Here is a 12,801-nt window from a genome sequence, read left to right on the forward strand (position 1 = left end):
TCGACGATAAGTAGTTTAGTGTTGTGGCGGGGAATCGAAGCTGTGATCCCTGGATTGACCAACAAGTCAGTAACCACTTGGTCGACATCTAAATAGATGAGAACTCGTAGATAATTTGGAGAATTATCTATATTTAGAAAACGGTTCCAATAATGCCCTTACATGACAGGTTCAAAATGATGACTGAGAAGTTAAGTACTTTCCATGATTTGTGAAAATATGGTTAATGAGTTTGTATAAAGTCAGTGTTGATTCAGCAGAATCTCAATGCAGGATGATGGATTTATTCTTGGCCATACGTAATGGAGCCGTGATAACTATAATTATGACAATAAAAGGTGTTTTAGATATTTCACTGAACAGTATTACAACTTCGAGGCTACTCCGGATAAACGTTTTTAAGCCCCACCGAGTTGCAAGTTTCTCCAGATACACGTCTTCTATCCTAACTGGCAACCTCAATTTTGAATATGTATTTATAGTCATAAGACAATCATACAAAATAAACCTTCACATGAGACGACTGGGTATCGATGATTTTGACTTTGACTAAAGTAGCATTACTGTATTCACAATGCGACCAAAATAATGCTATATACATGGGTTCAGGCTTGGCAAGATAAATGCTAACTTAGGATTTTGATTCCCTGCCAGACCGTCGTGAGACAAAAGACGTGATGTCCGTTTGACATCCTCCGATAGGGAAAGACCAAGGTGCTGTGGTGTTTTGACTTGACTAACTGGTACTTGATCCATACCGATTCCTTGATAGACTTGTTTATTACGTTTGCGTGAGGAAAGCATCGACTCTTTTTTGGCATAATTGAAAGATACCAGTCTGTTGCCATCAGCAAGGATGAAAAAATTGGTGGGATAATAGAATAATGCAAAAGCCAAGAATGAAGCCCTGTGCAACATCGGCGTTTGTGGATTTCTAGCCTAAAGAATAGTTAAAAACATCACCTCCTTGCTTTTGATCCGACAGGTAGCATGAATACCAGTCAAGAAGAGTACCTTGAATACCAACAGAAGAGAGTTGGTGAAGACGATATCGATGCCATATTCTGTCAAAAGTTTTTTATATTGCACGAAATATAGTTATTTTTCTTCATTTTGTGCTCAATAGATGTCGTCGTAAAGATACGGTAAGATTTCTTATTGTGTTTGAAATCAAGTAATTGTACTAAAGTTTGTGAACACAGCGTTTTAAATTTGTGCAAAATTTGAATGTTTTCGAGAGGACGGAAACGTTAAAGAATTATGTTGATGAAGTTAAAAAAATGGATAAGGTAATTCATCTGCGTCTGCTTTAAACTACCTCGGACTTACTAGACCTGGACCACGTGACCTTAGAAAAATCACACCTAGATTTTACGTTATTTACCTCTTGTAGCGTAATAGTAATTGATGGAAGGGATAAGGTGGCAGATTGCAATTCTGGTGGATCGTGAGAAGTACTAAAGAAGTTTGAATGCGAGCAAAAGAAAGGATGCTTTGTCTTCTTCTGCAATTGCTTCAATACCTTTTTGAGACAAAGTAAGAATACTTGGGTTTTTTATTGTTTGTCAGTTTGACAATTTGAACCACTTTTTATCCGTTAATTTGTTTTAGCTGTATGTGTTGGTTTGTTCAGTTATTTTATTTTGGTAGTCAATCATTTATTGTCAAAATATTGATGTTGCTTCGTTCCGAGTTGTTTAAAATTATGACCATGAGTATTCGTTGTTTGTAGCTTTAGACTTTTCAGGCACTTTGTTGCGTTTCCTTATCTTATAATACCTTTTACATCTAGAAAACAATTTTTGGTCTTATAGTCACTACTTTTTGGGGTAAGATCTCTGATGCAGCTGGTGTAACTATCTTATACAAATTGACAGCAATGGTCGTCATTATTAACAAGCGAGTTTCAGTGGGTCGACTGAAGATCAGTTTGGACATTTGCAAAGTCACCTTTGTCGAATTGTCAGATGTACCTAATGTAACATGACTGTGATAGTTTAACAAATTTAAGTTCGGTCACAATGGGACAGTAAATCCGAATTTGATCCGGATTTTTTTTATTCAGCCACAGAGCTAGAACGATGTTTAGCAAACAAAAGGTCAATAGAGTTGGATTGCTCCATAAAATGGATATTGATTTAAGTTGTTGAGATGCTCATCATTTTTGAAAGCAAATTAATCTGCTCATCGTGTTCGTAGTTGATGCAGCATGTGTATGTTGAAATCGCCAGTCGCAAGTATATTGTCAGATTGTTCATCAATGCTCAGACTCGACTCCATTCAATGTTAAGCCGATGGGTAAGCTTCAGTCTTGATGGCGTTATGTAACACCTATAAGGAATTAAGGTCGGTAACATGAAGTTCAACCCAAAGCGCCTCCAATCCGTACCAATGAACGGATACCATCACGAATAAATATGGCAACCCGTCCACCGGTCTGTCGCAGCGAAAAGGCGAGCAAAAATAAGGAATTAACATATCCTTATTTGAAGTGGTCGCAATATGTACAGATGTTTCTAGATCCTAAATCAGAATTTAGTGGAACGTACAATTACAATATTTCAGTTTGCATTAAACCGGCTATGCTTATTAATTGACAATCGAAAAGATAATTGATATTGGAGTCTATGTGTCATAAAATTATTTGTTGTGTGACCGAGGATATTTAAAGCAGTAGCGTACACGGATGTGGTTGTTGATGCGATTGGTGACCGAGGATATTTAAAGCAGTAGCGTAAATTGGCGTGCTTTTTGCTGTGATTGGTGAACGAGGATATTAATCACCCAGGCTAACACAAGTTATTAAATGTGCTTCAGTCAGATGCCTTCAATAAATATGGAAACGCGTCCACCGGTTCTATCCTGTCTGTCGCAAAATAAGAGGAAGCTAAAGTAGAAATATGAAATGGTCGAATCGACATTTGAAGTGGTCGAAGAAATAAATGCCCATACTATTTGAACATGTATTAAGCAAAAACTTCTAACAATGACAAGATTTTGTTTGGCATTTAACTGACTATGCTACTTTTTTTTCGATCGAACACGATTATTGTTTTGTAATCTTGTTTATATTTGACCGAGGTTATTAAAAGCAGTAGCGTACATTGATTTGCTTATTGCCGCGATTTGAACTGATCATTAACCAAGACAAACACTTATTATTAAATGAGTTCAGTTAAAAAGTCAAAATAATTAGCAAACTTGTCTGATAAAGATTGAAATCGAGTAAAGCATTAAAAAGAAAAGTAAGACTTATTGTCATTGCTGTTTCAAATTTTGAAGAATGAATATGATAACAAGAAGAAAATGATAAGCGCCTCTTTATTGTTACAGTTCTTTTGTGGAAGTTAATGTATAAAGTGAAATTACGAATGAACTAGTAACCCTTGACCTTATCCTATGTAAGTATATTCTTATCTCCGCTATCTAACAGCGAGTTCATTTAAGGCAACTTCGAGCTATGAACCAATCTGCCCCTTTTCTTCTGAAGAAAAAAGAATGCACAAGGATATTATAGTGAGGGGTAATTTTTTAGCTAGTAAATAGGTTAAAACGTTTGCAATATTAACATAAGGGTAGACTGTTTCAAGGTGGTACCCTAACATGTTTTAAAGAGTAATTGTCTGCGTTTGGGGCACTTAGGTCCCCCCCCCCCTTCAAACAAGCCTACGCAGTCGTTTGATTTAGACGAAAGTCCGTGCTTAAATTTCAAAGTTTGAACAATAAAACTATTTCTCTGGTTAAAACAGTGACCTATTAATTTTAATTCACTGATAAATCTCTATCGAATACTCGAAAGCATATAATAATACTTACTAAAACTTCGGAAAGCATATAATAAAAGCATGTGTTTTATGTTTTAAGTGTTGGCACTTTCCTGCATCAGCCAGGTACTTGCACTAGGTCCAATATGCTATCAGTGTGACGACGTCCCGACAACTAAAGACTGTGACCAGGTCGTGATTTGTGGAGAACACGAGGTAATAACGAAATATATTTCAGGATATTCTAGCCAGTCCTACAACCGTGTCAAGCCCTGCACGTAAAGAAAGTGGTAAATGATGAACGTAAAAGAGTGAAAATGAAGTGGTTAATGATGCACGTAATAGAGTGAAAAATGAAGTGGTTAATGATGCACTTAACAGAATGAAGAATGATGTTGTTAATGATCAACGTAATAGAAAGAAGAATGAAGTGGTTAATAGCGCACGTAATAGAGTGAAGAATGAAGTGGTTAATGCTGCTCATAATAGAGTGATAATGAAGTGGTAAATGGTGCCCGTCATAGAGTAAATAATGAAGTGATTAATGTTGCCCGTCATAGAGTGAAGAATGAAATGCTTAATAATGCACGTGGTATAGTCAAGAATGAATTAGTTAAAGAAGCACTAGTTGTTAAGAGAATGAATGATAAATATTCGAGTTGGTAGATAAAAAGTGGTTAAAGGAGTTGTAGAGTCAATGGGAAAATACGATTTTCTAATAAATACAGGTTTTGTATCATGATTATTTGTGACGATGGTTTTTTTTGACACACTGATCATGAAATGTGACAGGTAAATTAACGTGTAATACAGCTTATGCACTGGGCCATCTTTGACCGATGACGTAGGCGAGCTCGCGTTCCAATATCGCGAGAGTTAACCGCGCATGCGCAGTAAGCGCCCATCTGTCAAAATGGCTTCTATGGACAACAATAACGCCGATAGTTCAAATAATTACGACGATTCTTCGTCTGATGATGAAAACCAATTGAATTTAGATGATTTAAACATACAGGCATATCGCTTTGAACCGCAGCGAGATACAGACGACGAGAATTCCGAAACTGATGGGGATACTGGCTATGGTCCTAGGGGCTAATGTCTGGGGGGGCAATCATCTGGGGGGGGGGGATATTATCCGTACCTCTTTGATAATACATGCTATTGGCCTTTACAAGTGATTTTAAACATTTTATGTATTAAAAGTAAAACATGGTAACATCACTTTACAGTAACTGAATGTGCTGTAATTCATTTAAATGAAATTGTGTACTGAAGTTTTATTTTCAAAGAGATCAAAGCTTAAAGGCAGGGCTCAACTGTTTAAACATGCAGATGGCAAGCACTAGATGTATATACCAGTATTGGGTTTTTTTCTAGGTTATTCTATATTATTTTATTATAAAGATTGCTGAATAAAAATAGCTTTAAAAAGTGTTTTTGACAAGATAAATAAATCATCATTTTTTCAATCCAACGTATATTGAAACTAATTAAAAAAAACTCAATTGTTACATGTCATTGCACATAAGTGTAGATATTCTTACATATATATAATTGCAAACTGATTTTAACTGAACCTCAAAGGCCCTGCAGAAAGGGCTCATTTTATGACATGCAATTGGACTAACCATAAAGTCACTTTTTAATTTTCATGTCCAGAAATGTTTTATGGCCTACAGCTGGTCAAGTTTGTGTATACAGAAGCAAAACATATGTTTTATGACATGCAGCTGGTCAGGACTGTCTGGACAGTGCAAAAACTAGTTGCTGGGGTAACTAGTACATATTTGATACAAGATTAGCTATGAAATGAATTAAAGTAATTATTAAGTTTAATGGTAAGTATTCTGTCTATTGAGGAAACAAACATTAGGCATATTGGTCATCAATCCAAGTCCAACTTCCAAGTCTTTACTCAATTTCCATTTATTCAATAAATATTTTCATGAAACAATTTTGTCAAGATATAATATTTTACATTTTCAACAGCCTACTGTTTGTATTCAAATTAATTTGATAGTTAAAAAAGGTAAAAACATGTTTTAAGATAAAACAGCAGACTCCCTGATAATACAAATGACTATAATATTAAAAGAAAATCTGTCACTACAAAGAAATCAAATTGCAGTAAAAACAATAAAGATCAAAGGATAATTTTGACTTTGGTTGATCAAATTATATTTAGCTTGCAGAAATAGATCAGTATACATAACTTAATGGCTGGTCATGATGTGCATTATAGATATGACACCAATTTGTCCCTAACTGATATTTATGGAAGCATGTAATAAGTAATGACCAATACATCTAAATGGCTGTCAAAGAGTTTTGTGACAATTTTATGACAAGGGCAGACTGGAGACTGCAGGGATACACAAGAAATTTCAAAATACTAGGAACCTATACCTGAATGCCAATTTTCTAAGCTAAAGTAATGACTATAATAAAGGTTACTGAAAATGAGTACTTAATCCGGTCAAGTCAACATCATTCATTTTCACAAAAATGCCATGTGTGCATAACTTATTTATAAACACAAACATTTGGAACAAATTAATCCTAGTTATTATATTTTCTCAACATGTTTACTATCAATTCTACATAAGATGAATGGACATGACATTTTTAGAAGGTTTGCGTAAAAAAGGTTTTTAGAACTGTCATCATTTTTTTTTAATGTGATTGGTAGAATGTGACAATAATTTATTCATATCCTATATTGTCTTTTTACTTTGTACATGTCATGTAGGTCATCATATTTATAACTTAAAACACACCACGCCTGCTTTAAAAAATATTCATACAGAGTATTGAAATTAAATAAAACCATAAGAAATAAAATACATGTCTTACCTTTTCTCTTTGTACAATAGTTGGCACTGAGCCTGGTACGAGATCATATTGGATTTTACCTTCCATGTATTCAACCCGGAGGTTTTTCTGGTAACACTTCCGATGAAAATGTTTATTACACACAACAATTTTTTGTGGTTTACACATCAAGTCCAATCTGTTGACATTCGACAACCATGTCTTTCTGTCCGCTTTCTTTCTAACACTTGGGACATTGTGTACTTTGTCACCTTTCGTTGTGCTACTACTGCAGCCCGCAACAATACACTTCGTCATTTATTAAATCAAAATGCTAACAACATGTATATCTTATAAATTAAAACAACCGTTCCACGAAATGTCAATATTTCCGCGAATACAGCGTATTCGGAATACTTCGCATTACAATGGCAATTGCGCATGCGCAAAGCGGGGTGCTATAAAAAATTGCCGAATTTACCGGAACGTTGTAAAATATCGCTTATCGCAATTCGCAACATCGATTTAAAGCATATTTTAAATATTTTTTTAGGTGAAATTGTCACAGATCGTCATATTTAGACGTGTTCTGGTGAAATATAACAAAATTACAATAACCCTACAACCCCTTTAAATCAGTACCAAGTTATGTTAGCAGTGTTCTAAGTATAGAAATTGTTTTAATGTCGATTTTGTTCTTACAATTCATTTCCAGAAATGTGCTACTCGTCTGCTATTTGACTCAAACTATCGTGAATACTACAAACTCGGCTGCATTGACGCAAACGTAAGTAGACGAGGCGCTTTTCGGTAAAGCGCTTCAAACTCGGCTGCATTGACGCAAGCGTAAGTAGACGAGGCGCTATTCGGTACAGCGCATCAAACTCGGTGACATTCATGCAAACCTCAGTAGAAAAGGCGCTACTCAAAAAGCGCTTAAATCCCGGCTGTATTGAAGCAAACGTAAGTTGAAGGGGCGCTTTCCAGTAAAGCGCTACAAACTCGGTGGCACTGATGCTAAGGTAAGTAGAACAGGCGCTTTTTTCTAATTGTTTTTGGTTTAATTGTTAAAACTATGGAACAGTGATTTGTTCGACAGTCCATTTCCTAGAGGCCAACTGACAAGAGAAACTACTTTTGACCGGCATCCATCTCAATTCCTGGGTGAGGGCGGAAACTTTTACAACCGGGACCCTCTCATTCCCCGTATTAATATAGTATGCTTAATTTGAAAATAAAACATAGACACTAAGCTTAGACAATAAGGAAACCCTTTAAAACGATAAAAAAGAACACTAATTGAACAAGATACTCCATGCGCGTCTTTTTACAAAGGTTTGTTTAGGGACCCAGGGCTCGATGTTAGAACTTACATCCTCACCAGGCGTGATCGGGAAACGCTCCCTTCCGCTTACATCCGGACGTGACTTCAGAAATCGGAAATCACGTGCCACAGCGGAGGACACCGTTCTTTGTCTGGAATGTGCCGCTACCAATATCCGGGTACAGCTCAACCAGTGCATTCCACGTGAGTTGAACATATTCGGATATGACGTCATACTATTCAATTCATTTACCGGAAAAACTTTCTAATGGAAAATTATTGAACCGTATTAGAAGCCTTTGATGCAATACAGATATATGTTTAAAATTTCTAAAAATAAGGAATGATCTTTAAAATTAAATACAAGTATTGTGACTTAGTAATTTAAAATTTTATATCTTAAAACAGATATCATTCGGGTAAGTGGGGCAATTTGCTTTACCAGAAATAACGTTTTATATTTCTATTTATTTTATTTAAAACATAAATGTGCATTTAAACAACAGCGTTATAGTTCGTTCTGTAAACTATTGTTGGTCGTATGAATCTCTTTCCTTGTACTTGCATAATGACATTAACCTGGATGACATGTCCATATGGTCACATTCCCGTTCACTGTTTGCAAAAAGAAAGAACGAAGTACTCCGATTGTTTTTTAATTCGTAAGGGTGCCTCTTATTGACTGGCTATCATATTTTTAGTTCACCCATATATCAGGTTCGTGTTGTAGTGCAATATTGAAGTTGCGGATCCATGGTATAAGGTTAACACACTTAACTGACAATACGGGGGTCGCATGCTCGATTCCCAACCACAACACTTAAATTAAAAACTACTTATAGTCTTACGAGATGGACGTCAAATGGGTGTCCCGTGTGACAGTATTTTACACTCGTACACGTTAAAAATTACAGTATAGCTTTTACCAAGGTTACATTCTGTCTGTGCACTATGCTAAAAAATAATCTTTTTGGATCACTCGCCAAATGGGCTTTTGCTAAGTGCGATTTTAAATGAGCTTACAAACCCAGTGCTGTTTAGCAGTTGCCATTTGCAAACAAAAGCATTGCTTATTTCCAGTAACATTTTGAGATGTCTTGAGGGCAAAAGTGAACAGGAATGTCTTAGCATCTTATCATCTTATATTTTGCAGAGTATTATAGAGACCTGTTTGTATCCATTTTCCCGACTTACATTCCTTTCTTAAACAAGGCATTAAGTATTTTATTGCCAGCATAATTTTCCCAACCTTCGGGCATTCGGACCTCCTCGGCTATTTCTGTAGCACCGCGGATGTTTAGTGACGGTTTACAATGTCAAAATCTTAACATTTAGCTACGCTGCAAGTAGATTGCGTAGTACTTTCATTTTGGTAGATAAACCTTATGACTTTACTGTTATGAATCATAATTTTTAAGCAATATTACATTCCAATGGCAATCAATTAAAAGTTTTAATTTAAAACTTAAATTTACCAAATACTCGTTAAAAGACTACAATAAGACAACATTATTATCTATTTTTTTACGAACTACTTCTACTAATGTACCGGCATGCATCCGAGGTTGTTTTCGATGGAAAATTGCCAAAGAGTACCGAATGCCCTTCGGGAAATATGCTTGCTAATTCCTTGCATGGGGGAGACGAAAAGATGCCAAAACACTTAATCGCAACGGTTTTCAGTGTTTAAATGATATAATACGTAATTTTACTTAAAGAGGCACACTATAAGTTGATGCAATTTTATTTATTTTTTTATTTCACTACATCAGTATATTTTTCATGCTTTTTAGTTGTTTAGTTTCTTTGCCTTAAAATTGGAAATTACGCCATTTTTACATAACCAGTTACAACATTTGGATCATTCGACAGCAAGGATTAATTTCAATTACAGGATGCAGATTTAAGTCACACTCGTGGCGTTTCCAAGCATAATAAAAACTGTTCCACTGGGCCTGGTTTCAGGGGGAAAATATATACTAAACTAAGCATATACTTTCAGGCCACATAATCGGAGTGTTATTCCTATCGTGTAATTGAAGAATAGGATTTCAGGTGGGAAAACATTTTGCTCGTGCAACCTCCTCCTATTCTGTCCAATTGAAAAACCGGAGGTATTTCTCCGTATGTTTAAACATAAAAGAAATGATGTCATATTGCAGTGCGTTGTATTAATACATGTAGGACTTACGACGAATTTGCGTTGTTTCGCTGGCGATGATTTACTGCGCCCAACAGACGCCGCTCGAATAATTGAGTGTTCATTTTCTGTTTTCTGTTTAAACGTTTAAACATTTTATATTTACAACGATAGTGAAGTAAGTTACACGCAATTGTTTGAGTTGTAAACCACCAACCAATGTCACATACAACCTGGCCGGGAATCGAAATCGGGACACCTATACGAAAAATGAATGTGCTAACCACTGCGCAAACTGGACAACTAATTTCTATTCCAGCTGCACTCCCACAGATTGAACGTTTTGACATCTTTTATTTTTCGTCTTGGAACAAGCCAATTTTGGCGGAAATTCATGGAAACCAGTGATATAAGACTGCTGCAAAAAATAGATCGTAGATTTTTATTTTTTAGTTTAAATAATCATGTTTTATGCACTGTTCTTAATCCGTTAGTAACGATTTAAGTCATACAACATTATTTTTCTAACGGAAATATGCAAATCTGCTATCTGCTTTTTGTCCGCAATCTTTTATCTTTGGTTTGCAGATATTTACGCAAAAATTTGCTCTTTCAAAGACAAAAAATTAAAAAAAGTTGTAAAAATCGTATATCTGTGAGAGTGCAGCTTAAAGTGATACCTTTATCTTATCTTCTTTTGTATTATTTGAAAGGGTTTAATGTGCAAACAAACATCGTCGGTGCAGATTTTGTCAAGTAACTACTCGAAAATGAGTTTTATCTTTCAATGTCGTTATTACCTTGAACTTTGGATCTAATGAACCTTAAGTCAAAAAGGTTAATCAACTGTTTATGCCCAAACTCCACTACAAGCCGTCGGTTCAGGCAATGTCAAATTACAACTCAGACAAGAGTACCTATAGGAATCACACACAAAAATACACGGTTTCAGTATGTGTGATCACAGAGTTTCATAATAAAAAGCATCATTGTACTACAACTGCGAACAAATAAAGAAAACATTATTGAAAATAAAACCGACATGTTTTAGCTAAACCTCTCTTCCAAATGATTACCTATGTAAAACATTTGAAGAAAAAGACGTCACATGCTGGAACGTTCCTAGCCTGCCAAAGAAGGTTTTAAAGATAACTTGCAAAATTTTCATAAAATCAAAGGACTGAATGTTTAGTTGTGTAAGGACGCTATATTCAACCGATATTTTGTTTGAGGAATTCATCTTCAAAAATTAGGTGCCAAGTACTCTTCAAAGTATTGCCGTTACATTTAAGTAATATGTAATACAGTCGAAACTCGATGGCTCGATATTCTAGGGACAGGCCAAAGTACTTCGAGCCTCGAGAATATCGAGCCAAGCGGGATTGCTTACAGAATGTTATTTTTTCATTTGTGACATAAAGTCTTATTTACCTCGTTTGTTATTGGCTACGCTATCTCCGCAAGAGAAGGAAGAGTATTTATTGGGCATAGTTACGCACCCTTAATTTCGTAATATGACTTATTCGATTATTAGAAAATATCATTTTATTTTGTATTTATAATAAAAATACATTTATGCGAAAACAAGCAATTGTAAACAGTGGGTTACACAAATATAGCTGAAAAGTTATATCAAAATGCATAGTAATTTAGGGATGGATAACAATTAGAGAAGAACTTAAAGTGATGGCATGTTTATTCAAACTGTTAAACCATTTAAATTCGATAATAATTATAATATCAGTCAAGCAATTTTAATCGATTAGCGCCTTGTGCTAAATGAAGCCAATCAAACAAATCAAGGTGTGAGATTCATAACTGAACCCGCGAAAATGACATCAACCCAAGCAAACAAATCAAAGTGTGAAATTCTTGTTTGGGACCGCGAAAACGACTTCGAGCGTGGAGAAATATCGACCCTCAAGATATCGAGCCATCCGATCGAAACTTATATGAACAAAGAGTAAATAAAAATCGGTCCTTTTAATTTGGTGCGAGCCAACGAGGATATCGAGCCATGAGATATCGAGCCAACGAGTTTCGACTGTATATTAACATTGGCCTTGTCTTTTGAGAAGGCAAGTTCTCTTCAAAGTATTGCCGTTATATCCACGTAATATGTAGTATGTTCACAGTGAACTTGTCTTTTGAGCCGATGATCTCAAGATCGATAAGTGTCATCTACTGGTGTTTCCCAACCTCCATGTACAGTTTTTTTACCAATGGTCTAGGCGTTGTCGAGTTATCACTCGGACTAGCTTTGGTCTACCTACCTACCGACCGACGACATGCAAACCGATCGACATACCGACCGATCGAAAAACGACCGATTGACCGACCGACCTATAGACCAACATATGAATAGCAATATATCCCCTCTTCTCAGAAGGGGGGTACATATTTCACGTTGCATCATCCTTATCTGAATATATTGAATATATTAACTGAAATGTTTAATTGTAGTATGGCAAATAGGACCAGACAGTTATATACACTGGTTAATTCAATACAAGTGTAGACATAACGTAAATGCCGCTTATTGGAGAAACAAATAATCGTTTTTATCATATGCGTTCTATTCTGTAAACAAATATTATTCCGAAATAAAAAATACATTTTTACATTACCGAGATTAATTTGAAAGAAATGTGCAAAAAACACAGTGGTTCTACCTTATGGGACGATAATAGATCACCGTTAATCTGTTAGCATTCACCACCATTTTTTGCGTTTTCAGCTATTAAATACACGATTACAAT

At 35.5% G+C, this 12,801-nt stretch overlaps 1 protein-coding gene across 1 annotated transcript; it reads left to right on the forward strand.

Moving 5' to 3' along the window:
* Positions 1-3,472: 3,472 nt before the first annotated feature.
* On the forward strand, positions 3,473-8,171 carry LOC128221481 (uncharacterized). Its single transcript, XM_052930088.1, has 4 exons — positions 3,473-3,523; positions 3,865-3,980; positions 7,294-7,365; positions 7,914-8,171. The coding sequence occupies exons 1-4, from the start codon at positions 3,499-3,501 to the stop codon at positions 8,169-8,171; spliced, it is 471 nt and encodes a 156-aa protein (XP_052786048.1). The 5' UTR covers positions 3,473-3,498.
* Positions 8,172-12,801: the final 4,630 nt, after the last annotated feature.

Source organism: Mya arenaria, chromosome 16 (assembly GCF_026914265.1).
Source record: "Mya arenaria isolate MELC-2E11 chromosome 16, ASM2691426v1".
NCBI classification, from domain to species: Eukaryota; Metazoa; Mollusca; class Bivalvia; order Myida; family Myidae; genus Mya; species Mya arenaria.